This window comes from Poecilia reticulata, chromosome 5 (assembly GCF_904066995.2).
Source record: "Poecilia reticulata chromosome 5, P_reticulata-male-v2, whole genome shotgun sequence".
Taxonomy (NCBI): domain Eukaryota; kingdom Metazoa; phylum Chordata; class Actinopteri; order Cyprinodontiformes; family Poeciliidae; genus Poecilia; species Poecilia reticulata.
This window is the reverse complement of record NC_088834.1, coordinates 34,430,521-34,443,104: the sequence shown is the minus strand read 5'-3', so window position 1 is coordinate 34,443,104 and position 12,584 is coordinate 34,430,521. Positions and strand designations below refer to the sequence as shown.

At 39.6% G+C, this 12,584-nt stretch overlaps 1 protein-coding gene across 4 annotated transcripts in view; it reads left to right on the top strand.

The window, feature by feature from the left end:
* LOC103465591 (uncharacterized) overlaps nt 1-12,152 on the top strand; it is a 53,373-nt gene extending 41,221 nt beyond the window's left edge. For 3 of the 4 annotated variants that reach the window (XM_081607531.1, XM_017304576.2, XM_081607532.1), the window contains exons 8-9: nt 4,447-4,655; nt 12,034-12,131. In XM_081607531.1, the coding sequence (XP_081463657.1) occupies nt 4,447-4,655; nt 12,034-12,114 (290 nt within the window). In that variant the 3' untranslated portion in view covers nt 12,115-12,131. Of the gene's footprint in view, nt 1-4,446; nt 4,656-12,033 lie in introns of all 4 variants that reach the window. The other variant, XM_081607530.1, reaches the window with a different exon arrangement.
* The last annotated feature ends 432 nt before the right edge of the window (nt 12,153-12,584 follow it).

Genomic DNA, 12,584 nt, shown 5'->3' with positions numbered 1-12,584 from the left:
TTCTCCAGAAATTCTGAGATGACTCAGCTGTGGTTGGTTGCATCAGTGAGGGTGAGGAGCTTGAGTAGGGGGTTTCTGTGGACAGTTTTGTCACATGGTGTGGACTGAACCACCTGCAGCTCAATGTGACAAAGACCAAAGAACAGGTGGTGCTGGATATAAGGAGGATCAGGACACCGGTGACCCCTGTTACCATCAAGGGGGTCAGTGTGGACATTGTGGAAAACTAGAAATATCTGGCTGTCCACGTTGATAAAAAACTGGACTGGGTCAAGAACACTGATGCTGTCTACAGGAAGGGCCAAAGTCGCCCCTACTTTCTGAGGTGGCTGAGGTCATTCAACATCTCCCGGACTTTGCTCAGGATGTTTTATGACTCTGTGGTTGCTAGTGCCATCCTGGATGCTGTGGTGTGCTGGGGCAGCAGGCTGAAGGTGGAGGACACCAACAGACTGAACAAACTGATCTGGAAAGCCAGTAAAGTCATTGGAGTGGAGCTGGACTCTCTGACAGTGGTGTCAGAAAGAAGGATCCTGTCCAACATGCAGGCCATCTTGGACAATGAGTCTCATCCAATCCATGACGTGCTCGCTGGACACAGGAGCCCCTTCAGCCAGAGACTCATTTTGCCAAAGTGCACCACAGAGTGACACAGTCATTTCTGCCTGTTGCCATCAGTCTTTACAACGCCCAAGTCTGTGCTAATTGATTAAATTTTTTTCTGTGCTCATTTATAGGTTATTTATTTATTAATATATTCATGTGATTGCTTGTTATTTATTTGTTTATACACTATCACTCTTAAGTGATATTTCAAAATATGCATCCATCCATCCATCCATCCATCCATCCATTTTCTTGCACCCTTTTTCCCTCAGTGGGGTCGGGAGGGGTGCTGGTGCCTATCTCCAGCCAACGTTTCGGGCGAGAGGCGGGGTCACCCTGGACAGGTCGCCAGTCGGTCGCAGGGCAACACAGAGACACACAGGACACACAACCATGCACACACACACTCACACCTAGGGGCAATTTGGAGAGGCCAATTAACCTGACAGTCATGTTTTTGGACTGTGGGAGGAAACCGGAGTACCCGGGGAAAACCCACCATGCACAGGGAGAACATGCAAACTCCATGCAGAAAGACCCCAGGCCGGGAATCGAACCCAGAACCTTCTTGCTGCAAGGCAACAGCTCTACCAACTGCGCCACTGTGCAATATTTTATTTATATATATTACAAACTTTGTATTTATTACCTAGCTTTCAACAAGCAATTTCCCCTTGGGGATCAATAAATTCTATTCTATTCTATTCTATTAAATTGAGCATAAACGTATATTAAGACTGCACAGTGGCGCAGTTGGTAGAGCTGTTGCCTTGCAGCAAGAAGGTTCTGGGTTCAATTCCTGGCCCGGGTCTTTCTGCATGGAGTCTCCATGTTCTCCCTGTGCATGGTGGGTTTTCTCCGGTTTCCTCCCACAGTCCAAAAACATGACAGTCAGGTTAATTGGTCTGTCTAAATTTTCCCTAGGTGTGAGTGTGTGTGTGCATGGTTGTGTATCTTGTCTGTCTCTGTGTTGCCCTGCAACAGACTGGCGACCTGTCCAGGTGACCCTGTCTATCACCTGAAGCTTTAGCTGGAGATGGGCACCAGCAACCCTCCCGACCCCACTAGATACAAGAGTTAGAGTAGACAATATCAAACATATATTGTTACTTTCCTCTTTTTGGGGGTGAGTTACGTCTATTGTGTAACACCAGCAAAACAAACGTGAGCAATGAAGGGAAAAGAGATGCACATTTTCTAGCTGATAGATGGATTTTTCATTGAATAATCAAGTTACTGTTTCACACTTTTACAAAGTAGCTATGGTAATAAATTAGCTACACTATATGTCATACAAATGTATATGTATTCATGTATTTACAACAGACACTACAATAATCAAGAATCAAGGATCAAGAATGTGAACTAACTAAAGAAAAAAAGTATGTTTTTTATCATACAGAATAAGATTTTTAACAACTAATTTGCAGCTGTACACATTATTATACATCTCAACTCTATTTACTGTAGCTAAAGTTTTCACTCATTTATTTCAAAGCCTCTCCTCAAACCCTCTCCTTTTCAATCATGATCCTTATAAGTAGTGTGAAAATAATGAAAATGCGCCTGTCTCTAATATTGGGGTGACACTCCCCCTCCCATCTCCCTCACCCCGCCCGGTTCCTATGCCTATGTTGTTGACCATGACATATAGAAACGACTGGAGAGTTGGGTTACATTAAAGACTTGATGTTGTTGTATATATTGGTTCAGGTCTACTCTGCATCCTCAGAACCAGAAGCAAACATGGAGAAGCCGCATTCAATTTCTATGCACCACAAATCTTAAACAAACTTACAGAAAACTGCAAAAATAGGCAACACTGATTGCCTTTAAATATAGAACAAAAACCCACCTTTTTATGGTTGTTTTTTTTTACATTGATGAACATTTTAATGTGTAATAATGGCACTTGGCAAAATATCATTTTTACTGGTTTTCTCAATTCTTGACTGTGAGGTGTCTTCTATGATTGTGTATTTTTGTGTTTTTAAAGCTCTTTGAACTGCATTGTTGAAGTGTCCTATACAAATAAACTTGATTTATTGACTAACCACAATTTATTATATTTAGTCAAATTTACTCATGTTTGCTTTCGATTTCTCACTTTTATTTGTATTTAGTCAGGTTTAGTTGCATTTAGTCATGTTTATTTACATTTAGTCACCTTTTGTCACTTGAAGTCACACCTAGTCAACTTTTTTAAAGGTTTCATCTGCCCTAAGGCCTTTATTTGAGAGTAGTCGGACAGGAAAGTAGGTAATGAGAGAAGACGTAGCGAAGATCATCAGGCTGGGACTCGAACATGTGATGGTCACAATGAGGTAGAAGGCCTCAATGTGGCCTTATACCTCATTGTGGTATAATGAGGTATACCACATTATACCACAATGTTGCAGCATGGGTTGTTGCAACAACCTGTATGTGTTTTTGCAAGTTGTTACCCCTGCACAACCCATGTGGTGCAGGGTTAAAGCACATGTGTTGTGCTTTACCCCTGCACCACTGAAGTACCTGTGCTTAGTCATCTTTTGTCACATTTAGTCAAAATATAGCACAAACAATGTTTTTAAGTTGGTACTATGTGATAGATGAACATAAAGTAGTGTGTAAATGTGAAGTTGAAGAAAAATACATTGTTTTTAAAAATAAAGATTTGAACTGTGTAGTGTGCATAGCTGTTCTCTGAAGGTCTTAGAGGTTTTGTTTGAGAAAATTAGCAAACAAACAGGATCATAAACAGCAAAGAACACAGCTGACAGGTCAGTGAGAAAGTCCTGAGGAATTTTAGAACAGCATTATGAAGCAGTATTTCAAGCCTTGAATTTCTCATAAAGCACTGTTTAGTCCATTGTCTTATAATTGAAACAGCAGACCTGGAAAGCTAATAAAACATAGTCACCCAGCTAAACTTAAAATAGACAAACAAGATCATTAATCAAAGGATCTGTTGATAGCACAACCATTAGTAATGTGCTCCACATCTGAAGGTCTTAGATTTCTTCTTGTTACTTTGTCAGAGGTGAGTTACAAGAAGGAATTCATTAGAGGTCCTGCTCGCAAAAAGCCTTGAAAGTTTGTATCAAAATATATTTGCGTGTTAGAATGGACAAGTTAATGGTTTGTCTCATCTCAAACTGAGAATCTGTGGCATTACATAAAAATTGATGCTGACATGCCATAGAACTCTAATTGCACTTAAAGGTAAACTGAATAATTATTAATACAATGAACACTGCTCACTTTGTGTCTGTCTATCACATAAAACCCCAAAATAAGATGTCGATAATGTTCAAAAGGAATTATTACTTTGGGATTCCGCTTAAAGTAGGCGTTTTAATTGTGAAAGTGTCATTCATACATTTCCCTGCACCTGCGTCATTACCTTGTGAAGAAAGTCAAAATAATGTTTTTTTTGCTTTCGTTCCACGTCATAACTGAAGTAAAATCTTGCGCTTACAGTTTTAAGTGTTTTAATAGGCCTGAACTGGTTTAGCTGGCTCCACTTATGAATGTGATCATGATTTCTACCTTAAGCAGAAAATAGCTTAAAATGTATACTTTTCATCTTAACACATTTTCTTGATAATTGCACTTTTAAAATTTTATTTTTATTCATAAATTGTGTTACCATATTCAGCATCTGGCCACCAGATGGCAGCATACTAAAGGCTAACTTGCATAGCTATTTCCTGTTGCCTGTGGTGGAGTAATATGTATTCTTTGTAATTTGAACTATCACGTAGATTTAAAACAATGAAAACTAACTTATTTCACTAGCAGCTATAGTTTTAGGTTTTAATGATTATGTCAAAATCAAAGTTTTTTTACCTTTTCCAGGCATCAACGCCATTCCTATCCCAGCTGACATCAGCAAGTCGGACGACGTGCAGAGGATGGTTGACACCATCGTGTCAAAATGGGGAGCGATCCACATCGCCTGCAACAACGCTGGCATTAACAAGAACTCGGCCAGTGAAGACACCAGCTTAGAGGAGTGGGACCAGACCTTCAGCGTGAATCTGAGAGGGATGTTTATGTGCTGTCAGGTGTGTGGGAGACCAACCGAGTTAACCTTTGAGGTTGTATCATTTGATCTTGAGAGCAACATTTTAGCAATTGTTGAGTTAATCACTTGGTACTCAAAAATTAGATTAGTGACATAAAATGGCAGAAATGTTTGGGGTAAGATGTCAAAAAACTATAACAGAGAAGTTCTGATATTTAGATTCAATTGTGTTGGATGATAAATTGTACCTGAATTTATTCAGATAAACGACAATATTTGTTTTGAGACCATTTTCAAGTAATATAATAGTAATGGCAGAATAATGCCAGAACACATTAAGATCAATAAACTATAATTTCTGAATAACATTTTTAAATGACTTTTTAAATATTCCAAAATCTAGGTCAAAGACCTGAGTGAAATTGACCCCCACCTTCTTCAAATCTAATAAAATTGGTCTCAAACATTTGTGCTGGTTTGTGCAGCAAAACTGTTCATTTGTGCCGCTATCATTTTAAAGATATTAAAAAATGTTTCCAGAGGTCATGAAAAGTCAATCAGTTGTTCCCTCACCTTCTTCAAATCAGACAAAATTGGTGTCATTCAACTAGACTACATTTGTGCTGGTTTTGTGCAGCAAAAATGTTTGTTTGTGTTGCTTAGGCTTTGAAGATATTAATAACAGTTTAAAAGTCAAAAGGTCAACCAGCCCCCTCACTTTTACGAAATCAAACAAATTTGGTGTCAAACATTTGTGCTACGTTTGTGCAGAATTTTTTTATTTGTGCAGCTATCATTTTAAAGACGTTACAAAACATTTCCAGAAGTCATGAAAAGTCAACCAGCCCCACCACTTTTACAAAATCAAACAAATTTGGTGTCTATATCAACGTGGCTAAATTTGTGCTGGTTTGTGCAGCTATCATTTTAAAGATATTAATAAAAATGCTCTCCAAGGGTCTTGAGAAATCCACCCTCCCTCAGCCTCCTGGTCACAATTGCAAAAATAAATACATTTGGTCTCAGTAAACTCGGCTAAGTTTGTGCTGGTTTGTGCAGTAAAAAGTTTTCATTTTAAAAGTATTTTAAAGATAATAAAAAAATCTCCACAGGTCATCAAAGGTCAATAAAAAATTGTTCATGTTGGAACTGTAAATTTCATTTAAAAATGCTTCGGTGATGACAAACCAGCACAAACTTAGCCAAGTTGATAGACACCAAATTTGTTTATTTTATTTGATGACCTCTGATGACCTCTTTTTATTATCATCTTTACAATGATACTGGCACAAACAAAAGATTTTGCTCCGCAAACTTAGTCAAGTTTATTGACACAAAATGTATTTATTTTTGCAAAGGTGAAGAGGGGTGGGGTTATTGGCCTCTTATGACCCGTGGAGAATGTTATCAATAATATCTTTAAAATGATAGCTGCACAAACAAAAATTTTGCTGCACAAACCTGCACAAATGTAGCCGAGTTGATTGACACCAAATTTGTTTGATTTTGTTTGGGGGTGGACAGAACCTGATCTCTTAAAACATTTCTTAATATCTTTTAAATGATAGTGACACAAATAAACATTTTTGCTTTACAAACCAGCACAAATGTTTGAGGCCAATTTCGTTAGATTTGAAGAAGGTGGGGGAGCCAACTTCGCTCAGGTCATTAAGTTTTTGGTTGAAAGGGAAATACAAGAAAAGCAAACAGTCACGCACGTGGAAATTATTGAGCTTGTTTTAGTTTATCATGTGATTTACTGATTCATTGGGAAAGGCTTAAATAGGAATAGGAATGAACCATCTAAAAACAATGTATTGGAACAACAAAAAGTAGTTTTCGTTTTCGAATGGATTGACGAGTTCAGAAAAAGTACAAATATAAGCCTGAAACTGTTTAAAAAGCAGCATATTGGGAAATCTGTTGTATAAGACGAGTGTTTCAAAGACAAAAATGCTATTGACGGCAATAAAAACGTAAAAATATTTGTACATTTAAGGATAAAAATGTAACATTTAAGTGTCATGTAACTTGGAAATAATTTAACTTTATCTGGTGTTTGAAGATTTAAGTGTTTATAAGTTGATGGGTATGAGAGGGACAGGGAAACATCAGATCTTGAATCTTTTATCTGCTCTTTTTCAAATTGAAAATGTTAAATTGCATGTCAATTGGGCATGATAATTTGTGCTACATAAAACAAGAAAAAAATTAAAAATGTTTTCACTTTTTGTCTGTTCGAAATAAATAAATAAATCTCCTTCCATAACAGGGTTAGGGTCATAACATATTAAACTTTAATTCAATATGTAGAGACTCACACAGAGAAAAGCAGCAGTTAGAACATTTTATTGGCCTGAAAGTCTTGGTGCTCGGACACTGGCAGAAGACATGCATGCTGAGAATCACCGTGAGTTTGGATGATTGGCTCGGGGCGAAGCTCAAGGTAGTTTTCCTTCCGGGCCCGGACACTGGTGATGGAGAAGAGCCTGGAGGAAGGAGTCTGGAGGGAGCCTGGAAGACTCACGGGAGGTTGAGGGTGGAGACGGGGAAGAAGTGGGTCAAAGCACGGCTGAAGCTGATGGATCCGTGGCTGTTTGGCCTATTGAAGTAGCTCTTGCATGGTGATTGGCTGGGGCAGAGCGGCATTTTGGCCGCTTGTATCCATGATCTCATTCTTTCGGTCACGACCCAAAGCTCATGACCATAGATGAGGGTGGGAACATAGATCGACCGGTAAATCGAGAGCTTCACTTTTTGACTCAGTTCTCTCTTCACCACGATGGACCGGTACAGCGCCCGCTTCACGGCAGATGCTGCGCCAATTAGCCTGTCGACCTCCCGCTCCCTTCTTCCTTCATTCGTGAACAAAATCCCCAGATACTTAAACTCCTCCACTTGAGGCAGGACGACCCCCCTGACCCGGAGAAGGCACTCTACCCTTTTCCGGCTCAAGACCATGGCCTCGGATTTGGAGGCACTGAGCCTCATCCCGGCCGCTTCACACTCGGCTGCGAACCGCTCCAGTGAGAGCTGCAGATCACGTTCCGATGAAGCCAACAGGACCACATCATCCGCAAAAAGCAGAGATGCGATCCTAAGGCCACCAAAATGGATCCCCTCAACACTCGGCTGCACCTAGAAATTCTGTCCATGAAAGTAATGAACAGAATCGGTGACAAAGGGCAGCCTTGGCGGAGTCCAACTCTCACTGGAAACAAGCCCGACTTACTGCCGGCAATGCGGACCAGACTCTGACACTGGTCATACAGGAACCTGACAGCCTGTATCAAAGGGCCCAGCACCCCATATTCCTGGAGAACCCCTCTCGGGGCTCCCCAAGGGTGAACTCCCATGCACCCTCCAGGACCCTACTGAGGGTGTAGAACTACTCCAGTGTTCCATGACCAGAACGAAAAACACACTGCTTTTCCTGAATCCAAGGTTCAACTATCCAATGGACCCTCCTCTCCAGGACCCCTGAATAGACCTTACCAGGGAGGCTTAATAGTGTGACCCCCCTATATTTGGAGCACACCCTCCGGTCCCCTTTTTGAACAGGGGACCACACCCCAGTCTGCCAAGCCAGGTCCCCCAATGTCCATGCAATATTGCACAGTTGCGTGAGCCAACACAACCCTGCAACATCCAGAGCCTTAAGGAACTCCGGGCGGATCTCATCCACCCCTGGGCCCTGCCACCGAGGAGCTTTTTGACCACCTCGGCGACTTCATCCCCAGGTTGGAGAGACCGACCCACAGTCCCCAGGCTCAGCTTCCTCAACAGAAGGCATGTTGGTGGGATTGAGGAGGTCTTCGAAGTATTCTGCCCACCGGCCCACAACGTCCCAAATCAAGGTCAGCAGCACACCATTTCCACTATAAACAGTGTTGGTGCTGTACTGCTTCCTCCTCCTGAAGACGCCGGATGGTGGACCAAAATCGCCTCGAAGCCGTGCAGAAGTCTTTCTAAATGGCCTCTCCAAACTCTTCCCAGTTTAGAGAAGAGTTTGGTTGCCTCAGCAACCACCCAAGCTGCATGCCGCTTCAACCATCAGCTGCTTCTGGAGTCCCACAGGCCAAAAGGCCCAATAGGACTCCTTCTTTAGCCTGACAGCATCCCTCACCAAAGGTGTCCACCAACCGGTTTGAGGGTTGCCGCCGCGACAGATACCGACAATCTTGCGGCCGCAACTCCGATAAGCCGCCTCGGCAATGGAGGCACGGAACATGGTCCACTCAGACTCAATGTCCTCCACCTCCCCAGAACGTGTTCGAAGTTCTGCCAGAGATGGGAGTAAAGCTACGCCTCACAGGGTTCCAGACGTTCCCAGCAGACCCTCACAACACATTTTTGCCTGCTAGGTTTGGCTGGCATCCTCCCCCACCACCGTAGCCAACTCACCATCAGGAAGTGGTCGGTGGACAGCTCAGCACCTCTCTTCACCCGAGTGTCCAAGACATACGACCGCAGATCCGATGAAACTATGACAAAGTCATGAATAAAATGTATGAAAGAGAAATGGTAGATTAATAAGGGTAATAAATTCTGTCCAATTATTTTTAAATCAAGTCATATTTATTAAGCACTTAGTGTTGGTAACACACCAGTTTTCTGCTGTTAAAACTGTGGCCAGCTGCTCCATAAAAAAATAAATAAACCTTCCACCATGAAGACAATGTGGAGGTTCATCCTCAGAGCTGGTTGTTGATCTGGTGGAGCCAGAGCCTCGTTTGAAACAAGAAAGTCTTTAGGTTTCCTAACACCTGATTTCTCTGGTTTCCTCTTTCCTCTTCATTTGCTTAGACTGCAAAAATATGTTGAAGATAAAAACAATAATTAACGATTTATAACAACAGCAGCCTCACTATATCAGTCTCTTTGTCATACGGAGCTTAATTAAAACCAGGTCAAGTTTATGAAGAAAAGTATATTAAGTTGCAACAAACAGCCTCCATGCAGTTATAACATGAAGGTGAATGATATAGTAATAATCATAAAAGTCATAATAAAATTGATAAAATATTTTTTTCTGAAACCAATATAAGTTTGCTTATATGTGTACTGTACTGTTTATAAATTAAAAAAAGATAATTAATAAGCAAACTTACCACCAGGTAGCAACACGTAGCAGCCTTCGTCCCTTCATGCTCCTTTTGTGACCCACATTTAATTTCCATCGGTTGTTGTCCAGTTGTGTTGTCGTCTAACTCGGACTAGGACGTCACCAGCTTTGATTTACCAAAACTACTATAATTAAGGCTCTCTACTTTAAATTCAATATTATGCGAGTAAAAATGGCGAATTTGAACAACGTCTGTTATCTTTGGCTTCAAAGCTGTCCTTTTTATGGCGCTTTTCAATAAAACTGAAAGTGTGCATTACTGCCACCATCTGGTCTGGAGTGTGAACTGGAGCTAATGCCGTTCACTAATAGATCTTACATCATACATCTGAAAATGGATTAGGTAAAGACAATTTTCGTGTTTTAGTTAAAAAACTGAAAAGAGATCATATTCAGAGAGATGTACAATGAACATGCCTGCTACATTTAGTGTTAAGGACAAGTATTGTTTTTGTTGTAGCACCTCTGTCACTAAAGTGTCAATGTTTGATATTTTGAGGTATGAACACATTATTTACTTTGTTAAACAACATTACACCAAGTTCCATTATAAGGACTGTTATTTTTTAAATTCTTTGCCATTTTAACAAAAATAGTAAGAGATTATTGAGGCACCTAAAAAGTTGTACGTTATTAGCCTAAAGTATGCACTGAGATGTAATTTAAAACCTACTGAAATTAATAATTTAAACTAAGCGTTAAGTGAATTTTAAAATATTTTGAGCATATATTTTAAAATATATGCTCAAAGAGATCTTTTAAATATCTTTAAAACACATATTTTAAAGATATTTAAAATGTCTTAAATATACACTTGAGTAAGTGTATATTTACACTTGAGAAAATACATATTTTGTTCACTTAAAGTATACTTTTTATTAATAGATTCTTAAAAGTGTATTTTGGTACAATTATATTAAAATATATTTAAAGTTATAATGTCAAAATTGGTACAAGCATGCTTTTAGTATGCTTCTTGTATATTTATAGGTAGTACGCTTAATACTTAGTATACTTAAAATGTACTTGCACAAATATTTGAAATATACTAAAGTATATATTTTTTCACTAGGCCACAGTAGACATGGGCCAGTTATCAAGCTATATCGAGGTCAAAATCATTAAAAACATATAAGGTATAAACTGTCAGAGAAAGTGTTGACTGGAATTTTTTTAGACTGTTTGAAGCATAGAGTAATACACCGGTGCCCCTCAACGTGGAGTAAATATTCTTTTACTCCTGGTTATCACACATAGGACTGCACAACATCAGAATCTAAGATGAAAATGGAATGTGTCAGCATTAGGATTGAGCAATATGGAATTAGTTTTATCACAAATTTTGATAAAAATTTTTGATAAAATTTTTTTATCAGAAATTGTGCTAAGGATAAAAGTGACAGTACTCCTCTTTTCTTTTGTTTTTGTTTTTAGTTAACTGTGTAGCATGACAGTTCTAGCCTACAAACACAAATGCTGATCTTGAGAAATATTCCAATTTGTAATATGCATCTTTAGGATGCTAGCCACGTAAAAAGTGATTTGTATCACTAACAAGCATTAGAATTTTAAATTTATTGATATGTATTGATTACCTTGTATGTGATGGTGCTTTAGGTCTAGTGTAGAAAAAGAAGGAAGAATAAATTTCCATCAAAAAAATGTAGATTAATCTCAAAAATCCTATAGAAAAAAATTTGGCAATTTCCAAAAGCCTGAAATTTTCGACTTTATGAGCTCCGAAAATTTCCACATTTTTTCTAGGAAATTTTCTAGAAAATGTAATATATAAATTTCTGAGTTTTTTTCTCACGAAGTTTCAACTTGAACCTCAGAATTTTTCTCACTTTTTTTTAGAAAATTTCTGAGAGTTTTGGCAAAAATGTACTCCTTTTTTCTTCTATCTACAGTGGCCCTACTTCCCTGTCGTACCTGTACCTATGGAAAAAAAGTGTGGAGAGAATAGCAAAAATAATTGACAAAAACACGTTTTGGGAAATTTTAAACCTTGTTAACTGGAATTTATTGTAATGGCGATAAATTAAAACACATTTATCACAATAAATGCCCAAGTCTAATAAACATGCACACATATTTCATCTTCACTTATAAACTTTTAGCTTTGAAAGGTAAAACCCACAGTTGCACATCTAAACACACAACTTCCAAATCTTCAGCTCCTCTTGGGCACATCCAATACGCTCCTATCTCCTGTGATAAACTACACGTTTTCCAGCCTCTCAGTGCAGCCTGTAGTAATAACGCGTCTCTTTCCTCTGAATCCTCACCTTAGGTGGCTGGTCGAGTGATGTTAAAGCAAGGATACGGAAAGATTATTAACACAGCCTCCATGGCCAGTATAATAGGTGAGTAATGATTGCATTCTTCTCTCTTTCTCTCTGGAGCTGCTCAATGTCAGCATTTAATCTCTTGATTTGGTGTGAGCCATTGGGCCAAGAAAAGGAGGGAAAAGAGTGTACACTTCAAACTCAGTAGAAAGGAGGTATTTGTTGCGTTTCTTTTAGTGTAATTTACAAGGTTCTTGTCGCTAACAAGACTAGGCAGCTTTCACTTAAATTCAGTCGCTCCAACGAGATCCAAAGGCATCTGTCGCCGCTTCCAGCAAAAAGCACAAAGTGTCGTGATTGCATCTCTCCGAGGCACTTTTGCATCATAACAAACATCCCCTCTCTCCAGAGCCTTGCGGCGGATGAGGAAGACAATCTGAGGTCCAACTTGGGAGGGAGGGCTCCTGTGCAGAGGCAAAAAAAAAAGAAGAAACACCAACATGAGCCCTGCAGGCCTTGTTTGAGCAGCGTAAGATACTTTGAGAGTTTTGGTGAG